The sequence below is a fragment of the Miniopterus schreibersii genome (genome assembly GCF_964146895.1).
Source record: "Miniopterus schreibersii genome assembly, chromosome: X".
Classification (NCBI taxonomy): domain Eukaryota; kingdom Metazoa; phylum Chordata; class Mammalia; order Chiroptera; family Miniopteridae; genus Miniopterus; species Miniopterus schreibersii.
This window is the reverse complement of record NC_138104.1, coordinates 75,150,498-75,172,693: the sequence shown is the minus strand read 5'-3', so window position 1 is coordinate 75,172,693 and position 22,196 is coordinate 75,150,498. Positions and strand designations below refer to the sequence as shown.

Below are 22,196 nucleotides of genomic sequence, written 5' to 3'. Positions count from 1 at the left end.
ATATAGGCTCATGTTATTAAAAAAATGGAAGGATAAACTTTTAAATTTTAATAAATGGTTACCTCTGATGGTAGTGTTAACCTATAGGGAGAAGGAAAGAAGAGAGTGGGATAGAAAGGAAAAGAAGCTGGACTTCTTGGAATATACCTGTTTTCTAGATTTTACTTTGGAATCAAGCAAATATTTGAGTTAAAAACAAACAACAGCCCAGCTGGCATTGCTCAGTGGTTGAGTATTAACCTAGGATCCAGGATATCGTGGTTCGATTCCTGGTCAGGGCACATGCCCAGGTTGTGGGCTCAACCCCCAATGGGGGCATGCAGGAGGCAGTCGATCAATGATTCTCTCATCACTGATGTTTCTTTCTCTCTCTCCTTCTCCCTTCCTCTCTCTGAAATCGATAAAGGTTAAAAAAAGAAACAACAGACCCCAAAAGGAGTCACCTTTGTTAAACCCCACCAAAGCTTAGTAACTGCAGTTTCAGTCTCTCCCAGGAGTGGAATTTTAAAACCACTCAAGTGTTTCCAGATCAACACTAAAGAGGTAATCTGCCTGTTCAGATTCCCTCCCTTCCCCTAAGGGCCTAAGGGAAGGTGACCTTGCCTGAAATAATAACTCTTTTAAACCTCCTTGTTCCACTTTCCTTCTGCCTATAGAAACCTTCCATGTTGTACAGCTCCTTGGAGCTCCCTTCTATTTGCTAGATGTAATGCTCCCTGATTCATGAGTTGTTTAATACTGCCAATTATACTTTCAAAGTTACTTGGTTGAATTTTTGTTCTTTAACATTATATAATCAGACAGCAAAATTCAATGTTAAAGGATTCCCTAAAAATAAATATCCTCTCATCTATATTTCTGAATGATCATGGTGAAAAGTCTTGATTCTCAATAGCACCAACATGATTACTTCAACCAAATTCAACCCTCTAACAGAGTCAGCAGTCTCAGAATAATATTACCACTACTGTAAAAAGTAATATAAAGGGAGTCACTTTAACATGGAGTAGGAGTTGCCATTCTAGAGGAACTGCATTGCACATGCTACTCCTCAAACCTTTGGATGTTAAAAGCAGAGCAAAGAAATCTTTGGACTAGGCCTAAGGCAACATTGTATCTCAAACAACTGTTTAGAAAGATAAGAAGAAAGCAAATATTAAGACTACAGGACTGATAACTACTACCAAACTAGTGGACTAAAAATTAAAAACATTGCTTAGAATTAGCATCACTATGTTACCTTACCTGCATCTACAGAAATGCCTTCCTTCTATTGACATAATTGTTTCCCTTCCCTTTCTCATTAATAATCCTTGCCTTTGTCTCCTAATCAGAACACTATTTGGGTTGCTGCTTGAATCAGTACTTTCCAAATAATTACTCTTTTTAATAACTTTAAAATTAATTTTTCCATTATAGTTTCCATTCATTGTTACTTTGTATTAGTTTCAGGTGTACAGGTTATTGGTTAGACAATCATATACTTTATAAAGTGTTTCCCCTGATATTTGCAGTACCCATCAGGCACTATCCATAGATATTGCAATATTATTGACTATATTTCTTATGCTGAACTTTACATCGCCACGACTATTTGGTAGCTACCAATTTGTACTGAATAGCTATTCTTTTTTTATCTCAAATAAATGCTCGTTGCCTCTCACTTTGGCCTTCTATTTTTAGGTTAACATAATCATCATATCTAATATTAATAAATTAAAATTTTTTTAAGTCTAAAATTTGATTTGGAAATATCAATCTGAATATATGATGTATTTTCTCTTTAAAATTTTTTTTTTTAATCCAAAGAGGCCCACACAGACACATCATAATTAAAATGCCATGAATTCAAGACAGAGAGAATCTTAAAGGAAGCTAGAGAAAAGCAATCTGTTACCTACAAAGGAGCCCCCATAAGGCTGCCAGCTGACTTCTCATCAGAAACTCTACAGGCCAGAAGGGAATGGCATGAAGTATTCAAGGTAATGCAAAACAAGGAACTGATACCAAAACTACTCTATCCAGCAAGACTATCATTCAAGAGAGACGGTGAAATAAAGAGCTTCCCAAGCAAAAAAAAGGCTAAAGGAGTTTATCATTACAAACCCAGTATTACAAGAAATGTTAAAGGGACTGCTATAATTAGAAGTAGAAATAGAGAGAATGAGAAACATAGGCATAAAGAAATAAAATAGCAGTAGATAAGTATATTTCAATAATAACCTTAAATGTAAATGGATTAAATGGCCCAATATAAAGATATAGGGTAGCTGAATGGATATGAAAACATGACCCAAATATATGCTCTCTAAAGAGACTCACGTCAGAACAAAAGACTCACACAGGATGAGAGTGAAGGGATGGAAAAAAATTTTACCATGAAAATGAAAAAAAAAAGCTGGGGTAGCAATACTCATATAAGACAAAATAGACTTCAAAATGAAGACCATAACGAGAGACAAGAAAGGTTATTACATAATACAAAAGAGATTGATCCAACAAAAGGATGTAACCCTGATAAACATATATGCACCCAATATAGGAGCACCTAAATTTATTTTAAAAACTTCTAGAGAACTTTAAGGGAGAGACTGACAGCAATACAGTAATACTAGAGGACTTTAACACTCCACTGACTTCAATGGATAGGTCTTCCAGACAAAAACAACAACAAGGAAACAGTGACCCTAAATGACACACTAGATCAGATGGATTTAATTGACATTTCCAGAACATTCTACCCCAAAGCTGCAGAACATACATTCTCCTCAAGTGCACAGGGGACATTCTCAAAGACAGACCACATGTTAGGACAAAAAACAAGTCTCTACAAGTTCTAGAAGATTAAAATCATATCAAGCATATTCTTGGACCACAATGGGATGAAATTAGAAATAAATCACAATAAAAACACTAAAAAACATTCAAACACATGGAGGCTAGAAAGTATGTTATTAAACAATGAATGGGTTACCAAAGAGATCAAGAAAGAAATCAAAAATTTCCTGGGAACAAATGAAAATGAACACACAACAACTCCAAATCTATGGGACACAACGAAAGCAGTCTTGAGAGGGAAGTTCACAGTGCTATAAGCCTACCTCAAAAAACAAGAAAAACTTCTAATAGACTCCCTAACCCTACAACTTAAAAAGTTAGAAAGAGAACAAGAAAAGCCCAGAGTAAGTAGAAGTAAGGAAATAAAAAATATCAGAGTAGAAATAAATGACATAGAGGCTAAAAAAACAATACAAAAGATCAGTGAAACCAAGAGCTGGTTATCTGAAATGATAAACAAGATTGATGAATCTTTAGCCAGAGTCATCAAGAAACAAAGAAAGAGGACACAATTAAACAAAATCAGAAACAAAAGAGGTGAAATAACAAGTGACTCAACAGAGGTACAAAGGATTGTAAGAAAATACTATGAACAACTGTATGCCACCAAGCTGGACAACCTGGACAAAATGGACAAATTCCTAGAAAAATACAAAGTCCCAAAATTCAATCAGGAAGAGTCAGAAAGCCTGAATATGCAGTTAACTGCTGATGAAGTTGAAGCAGTAATAATACAAACTCAGCACACAAAAGCCCTGGCCTGGATGGCTTCACAGGGGAGTTTTACCAAACATTCAAAGAAGAATTAACACCTACCGTGCTCAAACTATTTTTAAAAACCCAAGAGGAAGGAACACTTCCAAGCTCCTTTTACGAGGCCAGCATTAGCCTAATTCCAAACCAGATAAAGACATTCCAAAGAAAGAGAATTACAGGGCAATATCCCTGATGAACACAGGCGCTAAAATCCTCAACAAAATTCTAGCAAACCAGATCCAAAAATATGTTAAAAAGATCATATACCACAACCAAGTGGGATTTATTCCAGGGATGCAAGGCTAGTACAATATTCGCAAATCAATAAATGTGATACATCACATAAACAAACTGAATGACAAAAATCACATGATCTTATCAATAGCCACAGCAATCTTGAGAAAGAAGAACAAAGTAGGAGGGATCACAATACCAGACATCAAGTTATACTACAAAGTCACTGTAATCAAAACAGCCACATTACGGCACAAGAACAGACATACAGATCAGTGGAACAGAACAGAGAAGCCAGAAACTGGCCCACGCCATTATGGTCAATTAATATTTAACAAAGGAGGCAAGAACATACAGTGGAGTAAAGACAGTCTCTTCAATAAATGGTGCTGAGAAAATTGGACAGGTACATGCAAAACAATGAAACTAGACCACCAACTTACACCATACACAAAAGTAAATTCAAAATGGATAAAAGACTTAAATGTAAGACACGAAACCATAAAAATTATAGAGGAAAACATAGTCAGCAAAATCTCAGACATCTCTCCTGGCAATATGTTTGCTGATACATCTCCTAGGGCAAGAGAAACGAAGGAGAAAATAAACAAACGGGAATGCATCAAAATAAAAAGCTCCTGCACAGCAAAAGAAACCATCAACAAAACAAAAAGGGAGCTCACTGTATGGGAGAACATATTTGCCAACAACACATCTGATAAAGGGTTAATACCCAAAATATATAAGAAACTCATACAACTTAACAAAAGGAAGACAAACAATCCAATTAAAAAATGGGCAAAGAACCTAAATAGACACTTCTCCAAAGAGGACATATAGATGGCCAAGAGACATATGAAAAAATGCTCAACTTTACTAATCATCTGAAAGATGCAAATTAAAACCACAATGAAGTATTACCTCACACCTGTCAGAATGGCTACCATCAACACATCAACGAACAAGTGCTGGCAAGGGTGTGGAGAAAAGGGAACACTAGTACATTGCTAGTGGGAATGCAGACTGGTGCAGCTACTATGGAAAACAGTATGGAGGTTCCTAAAAAAATTAAAAATTTACATGTTATTTGACCCAGTGATCCCACTTCTAGGAATATATCCTAAGGAACCCAAAACAACAATCACAAATATCTTACGCACCCCTAAGTTCATAGCAGTGCAATTTACAATAGCTAAGATCTGGAAACAGCCCAAGGGCCATCAGTAGATGAGTAGGCAAAAAAGTTGTGGCACATTTACACCATGGAGTACTATGCAACTGTAAAAAAGAACGATCTTTTATCCTTTGGGAAAACATTGAGGGAACTAGACAGTATTATGCTAAGTGAAATAAGCCCGTCAGAGAAAGACAAGTACCACATGCCCTCACTTATATGTGGAATATAATGAACAAAATGGATCCAGAGACATAGAAGCATGGAACAGACTGAGGGATCTCAGAGGGAAGGTGGAGAGGGGGAAGTGGGTGGGAAGAGATTAATCAAAGAGCTTGTATGTTTATAAGCATAATCCATGGACACAGACATTGGTCTGGGGAAGGCCTGGGGGTGGGGTATATGCAGGGTGAAGGGGGTCGATGGGGGTAAAAAGAGGACATCTGTAATATTTTCAACAATAAAGATAATTTGAAAAAGAACAAAACCAATAAAAGAGCTTATAATCAGTAAAAATACAAAACAAAAAACAACAGAAAAAACCAGCCTGGTACTGGCAAAAGAACAGGCATACAGATCAATGGAATAGACCACAGAACCCAGAAATTGAACCAAGCCTTTACACTCAATTAATATTTGACAAAGGAGACAAGAGGATACAATGGAGTAAAGACAGTCTCTTCAATAAATGGTGTTGAGAAAATTGGACAGGTACATGCAAAACAATGAAACTAGATCACCAACTCACACCATACACAAGAATAAACTCAAAATGGATAAAAGACTTAAATGTAAGTTGTGAAACCATAAAATTCCTAGAAGAAAATGTAGGCAGCAACATCTTAGACATCTGTCATAGCAATATGTTTGTCGATACATCTCCTAGGGCAAGGGAAACAAAGGAGAAAATAAACAAGTGGGAATGCATCAAAATAAAAATCTACTGCACAGTGAAAGAATCCATCAAAAAAATGAAAAGGGAGCCCACTGAATGGGAGAACATACGTGCCAATGATACATCTGATGAGGGATTAATTTCCAAAATATATAAAGAACTCATATAACTTAACAAAAAGAAGACAAACAATCCAATTAAAAAATGGGCAAAGGACCTAAATAGACACTTCTCCAAAGAGGAGATACAGATGGCCAAGAGACAGACGAAAAAATGCTCAAAGTCACTAATCATCAGAGATATGCAAATTAAAACAACAATGAGTTATCACCTCAGACCTATCAGAATAGCTACCATCAACAAATCATCAAATGACAAGCGCTGGCAAGGGTGTGGAGAAAAGGGAACCGTAGTACACAACTGGTGGGAATGCAGACTGGTGCAGCCACTATAGAAAACTGTATGGAGTTTCCTCAAAAAATTAAATATGGAACTGCCTTTTGACCCAGTGATCCCACTTCTAGGAATATATCCTAAGAAACCTGAAACACCAATTAGAAAGAATCTATGCACCATTATGTTCATAGCAGTGCAATTTACAATAGCTAAGATCTGGTAACAGCCCATGTACCCATCAGTAGATGAGTGGATAAAAAAGCAGTGGTACTTTGACAGAATGGAATACTATGCAGCTATAAAAAAGGATTTCTTACCCTTTGGGACAGCATGGATAGAACTGGAGAGTATTATGCTAACTGAAACAAGCCAGTCAGAGAAAGAAAGGTATCCCATTATCTCACTCATATGTGGAATCTAATGAACAAAATAAACTGATGAACAAAATAGATACAGAGACATAGAACCATGGAACAGTATGAGAAATTTTAGAGGGAAGGCAGGGTGGGGGAGTGGGGGGGGGGGAATTAATCAAAGAACTTATATGCATATATGCTTAACCTATGGACACAGACAACAGTGTGGAGAAGGCCGGGGGGAGCTGATCAATGGAGGGGAAAATAGGAAATCTGTAATACTTTCGACAATAATGATAAATTTAAAAAATACTTTTAACAAAAGACAAATATAGATAATCAAGATGTGTTAGGAGAATATATCTGATAGGAATATCTAAGCTGAATAGAATCATGTAATTCAATCCGGAATTGTAGCATTAGCCTAGGCCCGTGACTAATGTGGGCTGTCTTTAGATAAGACAGTGAGAAATGAGAATGGTAGAAGTGGCAGGACTTGGTGTCAGGGGATTGGTATATACAAGACACTTATATATGGGGAAAGGAGCTGTGCAAAACCTTGTGGGTGAGCACCAACTTAAGGAGAGTGGTCTGGTGGGTGTTGGACAGGGGAGGGAGGTAAGTCTTATGTCTGAGGTGTTCATGTCTCTGTCCTCAAACAATGAAGGACCACAACCTGACCCCAGATATTTCTGAAAGCCCTTTCAGAGGTCCTCACCCCCGACTGACAAGCTGGGACCTCATGTCCCTATAGCCTGGGTCAATTCCACTTACCTGGAAAGCTCCGAATTGGGATTTTTCCTTCTGCCAGGCATGGCTCTTCTACCTTCAATTTGAGGATGCGCTCTGGTTTGGTAGCCTGCTGTCCTGCTAATGAGAAATGACAGCAATACCTCCTTGGTCTTCAGAGCCTCTGAGAAAGAGGAAGGTGAAGTTTGAGGCAGCACAAGGGACCTATCGCTTGACACATGGTTAAGTCAAATCATTTCACCTGGGTTTAAGTTCACAAACACCTTGTCAGGAGAGCAAAGGCGGAAAAAGGAACTCTGACCCCTAGAATTCAGTGCCAAACTCTTCAAACAGTTCAGAGATCTTGAAAGTTTCTGAAATTGAGAAAGTAAAGGCCCTCTGTTGGACACAATAGTCATAAATAGTAAAATTACCCGAGAAAGTCATTCTTACCTACAGAGACCAGGTTGCTGTAGGTCTCCAGCATCACGTCCCTGTACAGGATCCTCTGTGGAGGATTCAGGTACTGCCACTCCTCCTGAGTGAAATCCACAGCCACATCCTCAAATGTCACGAGTCCCTGTAATTGTACATTTCTTTTATTCTAAAATGCTGATCACTGGGTGATGAGGACAGAATTTAGGGAGACTTCTTATTGGGTTCCCAGTTCATGATGATGATTTAATATAGGATGCCTACTTCATATCAAGTTAGTGACCTACCTTGTGGGAAAATCACAAATCATGGTAGAAAAACTATTCCATTAAATAATAGAATATGTATGGCAATGCGGTATTAATACAAGGCTAGACAAACAGTCCAATAGAACGAAGAAGAGAATCCAAATATGTATGGATACATCAGTTATGACAAAGTTTGTCTGCAAAACAGTGGGGAGAGGATGATCTTCTCAAATAAATGTGGATGGGTTACTGGATATCTATATGAGGGAAAATGACATTTAATCCCTAACACTCACCTTACACAAAAATCAGCTACAGGTAAATTTTAAGTGCAATGTGAAAGGTAACACAATAAAGTGTCTAGGAAATAATACAGGAAAATATTTTCACAGTCTTGGGATAGAGAAAGAATTCTAAAACAAGGCATGAAAAGTATTGCTCTTAAAGGAAAAGACTTATAAATGTTACAAGATTAAAAGTACAACAGTAAAAAGGCAAGCTATAGATGGGCAGATTACTGGCAACATTCATAAGTGATAAAGGGATCTTATCTGGAACATATAAAATAACCTCTACAAATCAGTAAGAATCATACAAAAACACAAAAAGAGAGAAGAGATGTGAATAGGCACTTCACTAAAAAGAAAAGCCAAATGACCTATGAACATGAGAAAATGTACTTGACCTTATTAGCACTCAGGTAACCAAAGGAATGTACTCAATCCCATTAGCACTCAGGTAAATGAAAATTTAAGCTACAATGAAGCACCACTATGCACCCACCAGAAAGGTTACAATCAAGCAGACTAAAAATACCATAATATTGTTTTGATATGGGAACTTTCACACACTGTTAGTAAGAATGTAAACTGGTATAATTGCTTGGGGCATCAGTTTGGCATTATTTACTAAAGTGTATACACTATCATCCAGAGATTCTACTCAAAGGTACACACCTTAGAGAAAATCATGCACATGTGCTCTAGAAAACAAGCACAGGGATGTTCACTGCAGCACTATTTCTAATACTTAACTGAGGAGAAAACAAAAAGGTCCCTCAACAATACAACGGATAAATTATGGAATACTGTATGGTAATGAAAATGAATGAATCACAACTGTATATCCAACATAGATGAATCTCACGGATACTTCTGAGTAAAAGAATTCAGACACAAAAGAGTACATACTACATGATTCTATTTATATACAGTTAGAAAACAGGAAAGGCCAATCCATGATGTTAGAACTCAGGAGAATTATTACTTTTGGGAATGGTACTGACTGGGAGAGGGCATGAGTGGGGATTCGGAAGTCTTGCTTGTTTTAATCTTGACCTATGAGGTGGTTACACAGTGTGTTCACTTTGCGATAATTCATCAAGCTGGAGACTTATAAACTGAACTTCATGTATGTTATAATTAAATGTATTTTATATCTTCATGCTTAAAAATTATTTGCAACAAAAGTACAAAGGCAATTCAATGGAAAATGGGAGTTCCCATTTCAACAAGGTATACTGGAACAATTGGATATCTATATGCAAAAAAAAACCCAAAAAAAACAAAAAAACTTCAATCCATACCTCCAACATAAAAATTAACTCAAAATGGATTATAGACCTAAATGTAAAACCTAAACCTACACAATTTCTAGAAGAAAATATATGAGAAAAATCTTTTTAACCTTAGGTTAGTCAAATAATTTCTCAAACGTGAAACCAAAATTCAAAAGACACTGTTAAGAGAATAAAAAGGCACACAAGGGAAAAAACATTCACAAATCACATATCTAGCAAAGAAGTTGTATTGAGAATACGTAAAAACTCTCAAAGCTAAAAATCAAAAAGAGCGAAAGAGAGATGAGATACTTTACCAAAGAAGATATACAAATGAAAAATAAGCACATACAAAGATGCTTAACATTATTAGTCATGAGTAAACTGCAAATTAAAACCACAATGAGATACTACTACACACCTATGAGAATGGAAAAAAAATACTTGAAAATACCAAGTGCTGGTGAGGACCTGGAACAACTGGACTTCTCATGTATCATAGGTAGGAATGCAAAATGGCACAGCCACTTTGGAAAACGTTTTTCCAGTTTCTTACGAAGTTAAGCATATGACCTAGCAATCCCACTCACAGGTATATTTACCCAAATTGAATGGAAATTTATGTAAACTCCCAAGCTGGTATATGGATATTTACATAGCAGCTATATTTATAATCACCCAAATTGAAAACCCAAATGTTTTTCAACAGATGAATACACAAACTGGAATCCATACTGTGGGGAGCCGCTGTGGCCCTAGGCACAGAGGAGCTGCCTGGGTGAGCTGCAGAAGTGCTCCCCTGCTCCCTGGGAGATGTGGGTGAGCTGCTGTGGCCCCAGGCACAGAGGAGCTGCCTGGGTGAGCTGCTGATGTGCTCCCCTGCTCCCAGGGAGATGTGGGTGAGCTGCTGTGGCCCCAGGCACAGTGCCTGGGTGAGCTGCAGATGTGTTCCCTTGCTCCGGGGGAGATGTGGATGAGCTGCTGTGGCCCCAGGCACAGAGGAGCTGCCTGAGTGAGCTGCAGAGGTGCTCTCCTGCTCCCTGACCCAGTCCTTGAGGCACCAAAGCAATACTAATTTAGCTTGCAGCCATAAATTCTAGAAAGGCTAATTAGGAAGCTGGCCCTGGCCTGAAGGGTTAAGGGATAGTTAAGCCACATACCAAGCCAAGGACTCAATCCTCCCCAAAAGTTCCCATTAGAAGCCGAGATAAAGCTAGTTTCCAAGGCCTGAGCTCCTGCAGGAGGCAGGGTGTTTACTCTGAAAAAGCATTCGTAGGACCTTGGAGAAATTACTTTGTATCGGGCAAAGGGAAGAAATGCGGGGTGGGGTGCTATTCAGCACAATCAACAGTGCCTGTATATATTGAGCCGAGAAAATAAACTCGGGGCTGTGGCAGTTACAAGCTGCAGTCCTCCCGATCCCATCTTTTTTGCGTCTGTCTTTTCTCCATCCTCACCCCTTCCTCAGGACCGTTCAACTCTGCCGGTGGGCTCTGGCACCATACAATGTAATAATACTACTTACCAATAAAAATTAAAGAACTAACGAACAATACATGCAACATGGATGACCTCAAATGTATTATGCTAAGTGAAAGAAGTCAAACTCAAAAGCTACATACTATATGATTCTATTTGTATAACACTATGGGAAAGGCAAAAATATAAAGACAAAAAATATATCAGTGATTACCGCAAAGGGAAAATACCGGGAGGCGAAAGAACTGTTCTATATCTTCATTGTGGTGGCAGTTACATACTGTATGAGTTTGTCAAAATTTGTAGAACTGTACACTAAAAAGGACCTATTTTACATCATACAAATTATACCCATCTTTATCGTAGAGAGTATTCAAAAACACCCACACACAAAAAATGCAACCTAGACGGAAGACAGCAGCACTCTGACAAGAAGCAGAGCGCCCTTCCTCCCAGTCACAGACTGGACTTACTGCTAAAACACTGCGTAACCAGCTTGGAAAAACACAAGAAATATACCTGAGTGGAAATATTTCGAGTAAGGAGCACTGAAGAAACATCATAGAATCTGGTAAGAGAGAGGTGTTGAAAGAGGGAAGTCCCCCCTAAAGCCAGTGCTGGGCTGTGAGGCCCAAGGATTAGAGGCTGCAAAGCTCCCTCCCCCTGGGAATGTGGACTGGCATCCAAAAGCTGGGATCTCAAACCCAGAGCAGAGGGGAAGGGAAGGAAAGCCCATGCATGGTGGGCAGGGGGAGCCAGGGGAACGGTGTGCCTGCAAGAAGGGGACTGTGACTTCCCAGTGAAACAACGTGCCTAATGGCAGCAGCCAGGAAAGGAGACTTTCATCCCAGGTACTGATATCAGGAAAGGCTGTCCCGCAGGGTGTGGCTTCCAAATAGAAAGAGGCAAGAGGGCTGCACTGAGCAGCCACCTACAGGGACCCTCTGCTTTCCTGTAAGGCACTATGTAGAACCCCAGAAAGCATCTGAACTGTGTGGCCCGGGGAAGGGGAAGAGAGTCCTCCCACTGCCAGAAAGGGACTGGAGCCGCCAGCGAGGCAGATCAGGTCTCCAGCTGCCAGAGCTGCCGGTGGAGCAAGTCGAGGAATTTTTCCCTCTCTGAGGGGAACAGGGATAGGGTGCAAGGATCTGCCCCAACTTTACTGAGATCAGCTGTGCATGGGACCTGCATGGGGCTGACTTTGTTACCCCTCCTGCTTGGTTAGGAGGCGCGGGGGTGCCGGGACCTTGCAGGGTGGGTTCTCTACCTGTTTGTTGCTTTGTGTGTTTCTGAGTTTCTGATAGTTGAACGGGCGTCCACCTTCCTGGCTTGCATTGGGGAGACAGACCAGCGAAATATGGGGTTTGTGTCCGCATGGTGGAGAGTTTGAACTGAACACCCTGTGAAATCAGCCAACTAGATCTGGGAAAGGAGGGGTAGAGCACGTCTACCTCTCCCGCAGGATAAGAGCATCGCCCCCAATAGGAAAGGGGCTGGTTCAGCTCACTGAAGTCCCAGATATCCCCTGCAGGGCACAGTCCTGAGAGGGAAGGGAGAACAGCTCACAGGACAGCAATACAAGAATAAGTCTCTCAGGGACTATTGTTTGGGAACTGGAGGGAAGGTTTAAAACCCCTTCTGGGAGCTGGGTAGGCAACATGCTAACCAGAATCTTTTCTTAATCAAACCAACTGAGCCCAGGCCACTAAAACTGCCCATACAGAAAAGGCAACAGACTGAATTCAATCTGAACCTGCAGCAGGTCATTGTATGGGGAACTAGAATTGGAGGATAAGGTAGAGACTGAGGAGTTGGCCTTGAAGCAGACTAACTTCCCCACAGTGAGTGCCTGACAACGAAACCTCTAAGTAAAGGGAGCAATATCCCGAGCTACACTACCTACACTGCACCCTAAAAACTCTTCAGAAGATTCTGGAATAAGACCAGGCAACCACAAGGGGGAGGCAAAATAGCTGACAAGTGGAGTTGGTCAACAGAGGGAGTCAGACCAGCCAACTATCTAAGGACACCAGAGCCAAACCTACACAGCTCCTGACATTGGCTGATACACAAGTACCTCCCAGGAGACCCAAAATCAGCATACAAAACAATGAGCCTCAGACAACATAAGTTGGCCAGATGAAACTCACCTGATTGACTTTTTTTTTTTTTGAGAGAAAAGGAAAAAAATGTTCTTTCTAAATTTTTAGTAATTTTATAAGTTTGTTTTGGCTTTTTTTTTTTTGCTTTACTTTGTTTTGTTTTGCTTTTTATTCTATTATCAAGATTATCTTGATATTCTCTGCTTTATTCCTGGGATATTATCATTATAACCAATAAATTTATTGCTTTTCTCTTGTTTCCCCCATATCTCTTATTGGACTCCTTCCCTGCCATTGCTTTTCCTCCCTGTCTCTTCTTGTTCCATTGGCCTTTCTTTTTCTTTTTTTAAATCCCATTTTATTCTCTGTCTTCCTGTCTTTTTGTTTGTTTGTTTCTGTTTGTCTATTTCATTTTTATTTTATTTTTTTCAACCATTTTCCTATTCCTACTCTCTGCCCTTGTTTGCTCACCCTTCTTTCCTCTCAGAATCTTTGCCCCTTTTTTCTCTCAGTAGCTTCTCTATTTTTTACTTTGTGTTTTATTTTATTATTATTATTATTTACTATTAGCAATAATATCCCCCCCCCCGTTTTGCTTTGGCATTTGTGTTCTTCCTTCATTATCCCAATTCTACTTTCTCTTGGGATGTTTTCATTGTGACTGTCAGGTTATCTTCTAAGTTACTGTTTGTTTCCTGGCACTCTGACTGTGTTTGCTTTTACCCAGTCAGCATCTGTACAACAGCTCACATGACGTGGTTGTGGCTGAACTTCAGTTAGCCAACCTGAGAGGAGGGTCCTCCCAAGGAGAGGTCAACAACACTCTAGACCCAATCACAATAGGACAGCTCAAAAAACCCACAAAAGGGACACATCTAGAGAAAATAGTTTAGAAATATAAGGAAAACACAACTCTGGGTCCCACTGGACATATATTACAAAATACCAGCCCACAAGACTGGGAGACAGCAAATATATCTGATACAAATACAAACCCAAGAGTCACTAAAATAGGAAGACAAAGAAACAACCCCCAAACTAAAGAAAAGGAAAATTCGCCAGAAAAAGACCTTGATGAGATGGAGTAAAGCAAGCTTTCGGAAACAGAGTTCAGAGTAATGGTTATAGAGAGGCTCAAGTAAAATAATAAGAACCACAAGACACTTAATGGGAAGGTCCAGGAACTTGGTGAAAACATGAAAAAGGAACTAGATATCATAAATAAGAACCATGCAGAAATGAAGAATACTGTATCTGATACCAAGAATACACTGGAAGAAATTAAAAGCAGGCTCAATGAAGCAGAGGACAGAATACGTGAATTAGAATATAAGGTAGAAAAAAACAATCAGAGCAGCTAAAAGGAAAAACACTTAAAAAGCGTGAGGACAGTTTAAGGGAACTTTGGGCCAACATGAAGCGAAACATTCACATCACAGTGATGCCAGAGGGGGAGGAAAGAGAGCAAGGGATAGAGAACCTGATGGAAGAAACAATTACAAGAAACTTCCTTAAGCTGGTGAAGGAGAAAGGCACAGAAGTTCAAAAAGCACAGAGGGTTCCAAACAAGAGGAACCCAAAGAGACCAACTCTAAGAAGCATCGTAACTAAAATGGTAAATGTTAAAGAAAAATAAAGAATATTAAGGGCTGCAAGAGAGAGACAAGCAGTGACCTACAAAGGAGCCTCTAATAAGACTGACAGCAGATTTCTCAACAGAAACACTTCAGGCCAGAAGGGAGTGGCATGAAGTTCTCAAAGTAATGAAAAGCAAGAACATGCAACAAAGACTGCTTTATCCAGCAAGGCTATCATTTAAAATTGAAGGTGAAATAAAAAGTTTCCCAGACAAAAGAAGGCTAAAGGAGTTCAGTACCACCAAACCAGCATTGCAAGAAATGCTAAAAAGACTGATTTAAGAAGAAGAAGAAATATTGAGAGAAACATACATCAACATAAAAGGGGGGAAATGACATTAAATAAGTATATATCAGTAGTAACCTTAAATGTATATGGAATAAATGATCCAATCAAAAGACATAGAGTAGCGGAATGGATAAGAAAACAGGACCCATATACATGCTGTCTACAGGAGACCGGACTGAGAGCAAAAGAATCACACAGGCTGAAAGTGAAGGGATGAAAAAAAATATTCCATGCAAATGGAAATGAAAAAAAAAGCAGGAGTAGCAATACTTATTCCTGACAAAATAGACATCAAAATAACAACCATAACAAGAGACAAAGATGGTCACTACATAATATTAAAGGGATCAATTCAATTGGAGGAAATAACTCTTATAAATATATATGCACCCAATACACGAGCACTGAAATATATTAAAAATTTCTTGGTGGACTTTAAGGGGGAGAGCAACAGCAACACATTCGTAATGGGGGAATTTAACACCCCACTGTCAGCATTAGACAGATCATCAAGACAAAAAATCAACAGGGAAACACAGACCTTAAATGATTCACTAGACCTAATGGATTTAATTATCATTTACAGAACATTTCATCCCAAAGCAGGAGAATAAACATTCTTCTCAAGTGATCATCGAACATTCTCAAAAACAGACATGTTAGGGCACAAAGCAAGTCTCTACAAGTTCAAGAAGATTGAAACCATATCAAGCATCTTCTTGGATCACAGTGCCATGAAAAGAGAAATCAACCACTATAAAAAAAAAAAAATCAAAGGTATTCAAACACATGGAAGCTAAATAGCATATTAATAAACAATGAATGAGTTACCAATGAGATCAAGGAAGAAAGCAAAAACTTCCAGGAAAACAACGAAAAGGAACAGACAACAACCCAAAATCTACAGGACACAGCAAAAGCAGTCCTGAGAGGAAAGTTCATAGCAGCACAGGCACACCTCAAGAAACAAGAAAAAGCACTACTAAACAGTCTAACACAACTAAAAGAATTAGAAAACAACAGCAAGAAAAGTCCCAAGGAAGTACAAGGAAGGAAATAATAAAGATCATGGCAGAAATTAATAACATAGAGACTAAAAAAAAAAATCAAAAAAAATCAATGAAACCTAGACCTGTTTCTTTGTAAAGATAAATTAGATTGATGAACATTTAACCAGACTCACCAAGAAACAAAGAGAGAGGGCCCCAAAAAATAAAATCAGAAATGAAAGAGGCGATATAACAACAGAACCAACAGAAATACAAAGGACTGTAAGAAAATACTATGAACAGCTATATGCCAACAAACTGGACAACCTGGGTGAAATGGACAAAGTCCTAGAAACATACAGTCTTCCAAAGCTGATTCAGGAAGAATCAGAAAACCAGAATAGACCAATACCAACTAATGAAAACGAAGCAGTCATCAAAAAACTCCCAGCAAACAAAAGTCCAGGACCAGGTGGATTTACAGGAAAGTTTTACCAAACATTCAAAGATGAGTTAACACCTATTCTCCTCAAACTATTCCAGAAAATTCAAGAGGAGGGTAAACTTCCAAGCTCTTTGTATGAAGCCAACATCATCCTAATCCCAAAACTAGATAAAGACACTACAAAGAAACAAAATTACAGGCCAATATCCCTGATGAACACAGATGCTAAAATCCTCACTAAAATACTGGCAAACCGGATCCAGCAATACATTAAAAAGAGCATACACCACAACCAAGTGAGATTTATTTTGGGGATACAAGGCTGGTATAACATCCACAAATCAATAAATGTGATACATCACATAAACAAAATGAAGGACAAAAATCATATGATCATATCAATAGATGCAGAAAAATTCAACAAAATCCAACACCCATTTCTGATAAAAACTCTCAGCAAAGTGGGAATAGAGAGATCATACCTCAACATAACAAGGGCCATATATGACAGACCTACGGAGTCAATATCATACTCAATGGGGAAAAACTAAAACCATTCCCCTTAAAAACAGGAACAAGACAGGGATGTCCACTTTCACCACTCTTATTCAACATAGTACTGGAAGTCCTTGCCACAGCCACCAGACAGGAAGAAAACATAAAAGGTATCCAAACTGGAAAGGAGGAAGTAAAACTGTCATTATTTGCAGATGACAGGATATTGTACATAGAAAACCCTAAAGACTCCAGCAAAGTACTACTAGAGTTGATAAATGAATTTGGAAAGGTAGCAGGATACAAATTAACACCCAGAAATTGATGGCATTTTTATACATCAACAATGAACTCTCAGGAAGGGAAACTAAAAGAGCAATACAATTTACCACTGCAACTGAAAAAATAAAATAGCTAGGAATAAACTTAACCAAGGATGTAAAAGACCTGTACTCAGAAAACTACAGGACACTGGAAAAAAAAAAAAAAAAGTGGAAGGTGCAAACAAGTAGAATATACCATGTTCATGGACAGGAAGAATTAACATCATTAAAATGTCCATACTACCCAAAGCAATCTATAAATTTAATGCAATCCCTAATACCAACAGCATATTTCACAGAGCTAGAACAAATATTCCAAAAATTTATATGGAATCAAGAAAGACCCCTAATAGCACTCTTCAGAAAGAACAGTTGGAGGGATCACTTTACTGAATATCAAACTATACTATAAAGCCACTGTAATTAAAACAGCCTGGTATTGGTACAACAGGCATATAGACCAATGGAACAGAACAGAGACCCCAGAAATAGACCCACACCATAATGGTCAGTTAATATTTGACAAAGGAGGCAAGGGCATACAATGGAGTAAAGACAGTCTCTTCAATAAATGGTGCTGGGAAAATTGAACAGGTATATGCAAAAATATGAAACTAGATCACCAACTTACTCCATACACAAGAATAAATTTGAAATGGATAAAAGACCTAAATATAAGTCACAAAACCATAAAAACCCTGGAAGAAAATATAGGCAGTAAAGTAACAGAAATCTCATGCAGTGTAATTTTCACTGATACATCTCCTAATGCAAGAGAAACTAAAGAAAAAATAAATAAACAAATGGGACTACATCAAACTAAAAAGCTTCTGCACAGCAAAAGAAATCAGCCTCAAAATACAAAAAAAAACAAAACACACCCCATGGTATGGGAGAACATATTTGTCAAAGAAGCATCTGATAAGGGGCTAATTTCCAAAGTGTACAAAGAACTCATACAACACAACAAGAGGAAGACAATCCAATTTAAAAATAGGCAAAGGACCTGAATAGACACTTCACCAAAGAGGACATACAGATGGTCATGAGACATATGAAAAAATGGTCAAGGTCAATAATCATCAGAGATATGCAAATTAAAATGGCAATGAGATATCACTTCACACCTGTCAGAATGGCTACCGTCAATATATCAACAAATGACAGGTGCTGGCGAGGATGTGGAGAAAGGGGGACCCTGGTATACTGCTGGTGGGAATGCAGGCTGGTGCAGCCACTCTGGAAAACAGTATGGAGGTTCCTCAAAAAATTAAAATTGGAACTGCCTTTTGACCCAGTGATCCCACTTCTAGGAATATATCCTAAGAATCCTGCAACACTAATCAGAAAGAATATATGCACCTCTATGTTCATAGCAGCACAATTTACAATAGCTAAGATCTGAAAACAGTCCAAGTGCCCTTCAGAAGATGAGTGGATAAAAAAGCTGTGGGACATTTATACCGTGGAATACTATTACTAAGCAAAAGAGGCCAGGCAGAGAAAGACAAATATCGCATGATCTCACTTATACGTGGAATCTAAAGAAGTTAATAAACTGATGAACAAAATAGATTCAGTGACATGGAAGCATGGATCAGACTGATGAATCTCAGAGGGCAGGTGGAGTTGGGTGGGTGGAGGTGGGGGTGGGGAGAGATTAACCAAAGAATTCATATATGCATAACCCATGGACACAGACAAGGGTGTGGTGAAGGTCTGGGGAGGGGAGTAGTGTGGGGTGGAGGGCATCAATGGGGAAAAAAGGGGATATCTGTAATATTTTTAACAATAAAACAAATAAATAAAAACAATTTTTTAAAAAACAATGCAACCTTACCATTTGTGACAGCATGGATGGACCTAGATGGTATTATACTAAGTGAAATAAGTCAAATACCATATGATTCCACTTATACATGAAATCTAAAGAGCAAAATAAATGAACAAAATAGAAACAGATTCATAGATACAGAGAACAGATTGATGGTTGCCAGAGGCCGGGGGGAGCGGGCTGTGTGAAAAAGGTGAAGGGATTAAGAACTACAAACTGGTAGTCACAAAATAGTCCCATGGACGCAAGGCACAGCATAGGGGATATAATCAATAATACTGTAATAACTATGTACAGTGCTAGGTGGGTACTTGAAATATCAGGGGGAACACTTTGTAAAGTATATGACTGTCTAATCGCTATGCTGTACACATGAAACTAATACAAAATAATATTGAGTGTAAACTGTAATTGAAAAATAAATTTTTAGAAAAGCACCCATATATAGGGAAATTTTGAAAGCCCACATACAGGATGGAACAAAAGTAGGTTTATAGTTGTATGTTAAACACAGAGTTTTCTTGTATTATTATTTATTAATTATCGTATTATTTTCCATATGAACAATTGTAAACCTACTTTTGCCCCATCCTGTATATGCCCAAAATAAGACTCATGCTCACAAAAGACCCAAGACTCTAACTGCTATAATTCTTCCCAAGCACAGAAAATGAAAAGCTTCAAAATTCTGACATAAACAAGTATAAATTTGACACATAAGCTCATTTATGACTGTACAAAACAAGAAAACTACAGACCAATCTCACTTATTAACATCAGTGTAAAAATCCTAAATAAGATTTAAGCAAACAGAATAGATCCACATTAAGACAATAAAACATAATGACCAAGTAAGATTTAGTCCAGGCACACAACAATAGTTCAATACTAGAAAATTCATTAATATAAGTTACCATTTAAGTAGGCCTAAGGAGAAAATTTATATGATTAAAAGAATTAACATAAGAAATGTTGATATAAAAATACTGAAACAGAATTCAATACCCATCCTGATTTTAAAAAACCACTAAAGTTGACAATTGAAGGTAATTTCCTTAAAATAACCAAAGATAGACAGACAGACAGCTAGATAGATAAGAGAGGGAGGGAGGGAGAGCAGACTGGAATTGAAGGAAGGAAGCATGGAAGGATGTTTTGCATAGGAGCCTTGGGTCATCATGGATAGTGTAATAATGTGATTTAGGGTGGGGGCTGTCCACACCAGAAAGACCAACTATGTGATTTCGGGTGGGGGCTTTGGGTCACACCCCAAGTGGCCGGAGATGGAGAGCAGTCATGTGGATAAAGATGTCTATAAAATGAAGCCCTAATAAAATCTCTGGACACCGAGGCACATGTGAGCTTCCTTGACTGGCAGAACTCCATGGGTACTATCACAGATCAATGCCAATGAAGTCACACATCCCAACTCCATGGAGAGAAAAACGGAAGCTCTGTGTTTAGTAATTTCTTGAACCCTGCCCTATGCACTTATTCCCTTGGTAGATTCCAATCTGTGTCCTCTCCCTGTAACAAGCCATAACCATGAGTATAACAGCTTTCAGTGAGTTCTCTGAGTCCTTTCAGTGATTTATCAAACCTAAGAGTGCTCTTGGGGACCCACAAGCTTGTAGGTAGTGTCAGAAGTGAGAGTGGTCTCTTATGGGGACTGTTTCCTCCATCTTCAGATTTGTCAGACACTTCACAGATAGAATAACACAAAGTCACAAAGATGTAGTAATCCCTATGTTAATATGTAAATTTAATGTAACCCCAATTTTTAAAAAACAAGCTCTTTAATGGTATTAACAAGGTAATACTGAAGGTCATATAAAAAATAAATGTGCAAGAATAGCTAGAAAAACATGGAAAAGAAAAACTGTGAGGGAGGGAGTAGCCCTACCAGATACCAGAGCATACTTTGATGCATGCATTCTCTCGAAGCACAGGGTGACAGACCCTCATTCTAATAAATAGTAACAGGACAACTGGAGAGCCATTTGGAAAGGATAAATCATATCCATACCTCATACCACACACAAAAATAAACACCAAATGGATCAGGGGGCTAAATGTAAAAACTTAAACCCCACAAAGTATTATAAGAAAGCATAAGTGAATTCCTGGGTAACCTGAATAAAGGGAAAGATTTCTAACTGTAAATAAAGGTACAGATGTAATAAAAAATTTGTAAATACAACTATGGAAATATAAAAACATTTTTGCAAGTCCAAAGACATAAATCCAAAGACAAATGACAAACTAGGGGGAAAACTGTTGCAACACATATCACATATAAAGATTAATATCCTTAATATATGAAGGACTCTTAAAAACCAAGGGGAAAAAAGACCAAATACCTGATAGAAAATTAGAGGAATAAAAAAGACAATTCACAAAAGATATACAAAAATGACTCTTAAATATATGAAATTATTTTCAATTCACTCATAGTAAGAGTGCCAATTCAAACTACAGAAAGATACCATTTTTTACTTAGCAGACTGAAAAAAATTTAAAAGCCTGGCAACATATTGTTAGTGCAGCCATGCAGAAACAGGCACTATCATACATTGCTGGTGAAAGTGGAAACAGTACCTCTACAGGAGGGAATTTGGCAGTATCTAACAAAACTACAATTGTATTTACCCTTTGATCTAGCAATGCCACTTGTAGGAATCTATATAGAAGATATATCTAAAGAAAAAGGAAACAACATATGCACAACATATTTCGTTGCAGCATTATTCTTAATTGCAAAATACTGGAAACAACCAAAATTCTCATGTACATAGGAGAATGGTTGGACAAACTGATACATCCACTAATGGAAAACTAGGCTGCTATAAAAACGAATCATCAGAGAGATGCAAATTAAAACGACAATGAGGTACCACTTCACACCTGCCAGAATGGCTGCAACCATCAATAATTATCAACAAACAACAAGTGCTAGCAAGGATGTGGAGAAAAAGGAACCCAAG

The 22,196-nt window shown here is 38.2% G+C and overlaps 1 protein-coding gene across 11 annotated transcripts in view; it reads right to left on the bottom strand.

Moving 5' to 3' along the window:
• The window catches only part of ZNF182 (zinc finger protein 182), a 35,681-nt gene that overhangs the window by 4,613 nt on the left and 8,872 nt on the right, over positions 1–22,196 (bottom strand). For 2 of the 11 annotated variants that reach the window (XM_081126628.1, XM_081126629.1), the window contains 2 exons: positions 7,832–7,958; positions 7,424–7,562 (listed from right to left, as the gene is read on the bottom strand). Coding sequence is in view for 4 of the 11 variants with exons in the window: in XM_081126630.1 (XP_080982756.1) it covers positions 7,424–7,519; positions 7,832–7,958 (223 nt within the window). In the remaining 7 variants the exon portion in view is untranslated. Of the gene's footprint in view, positions 1–7,423; positions 7,753–7,831; positions 7,959–22,196 lie in introns of those variants that run through there. The other 9 variants (XM_081126630.1, XM_081126627.1, XM_081126637.1 and 6 more) reach the window with 8 other exon arrangements.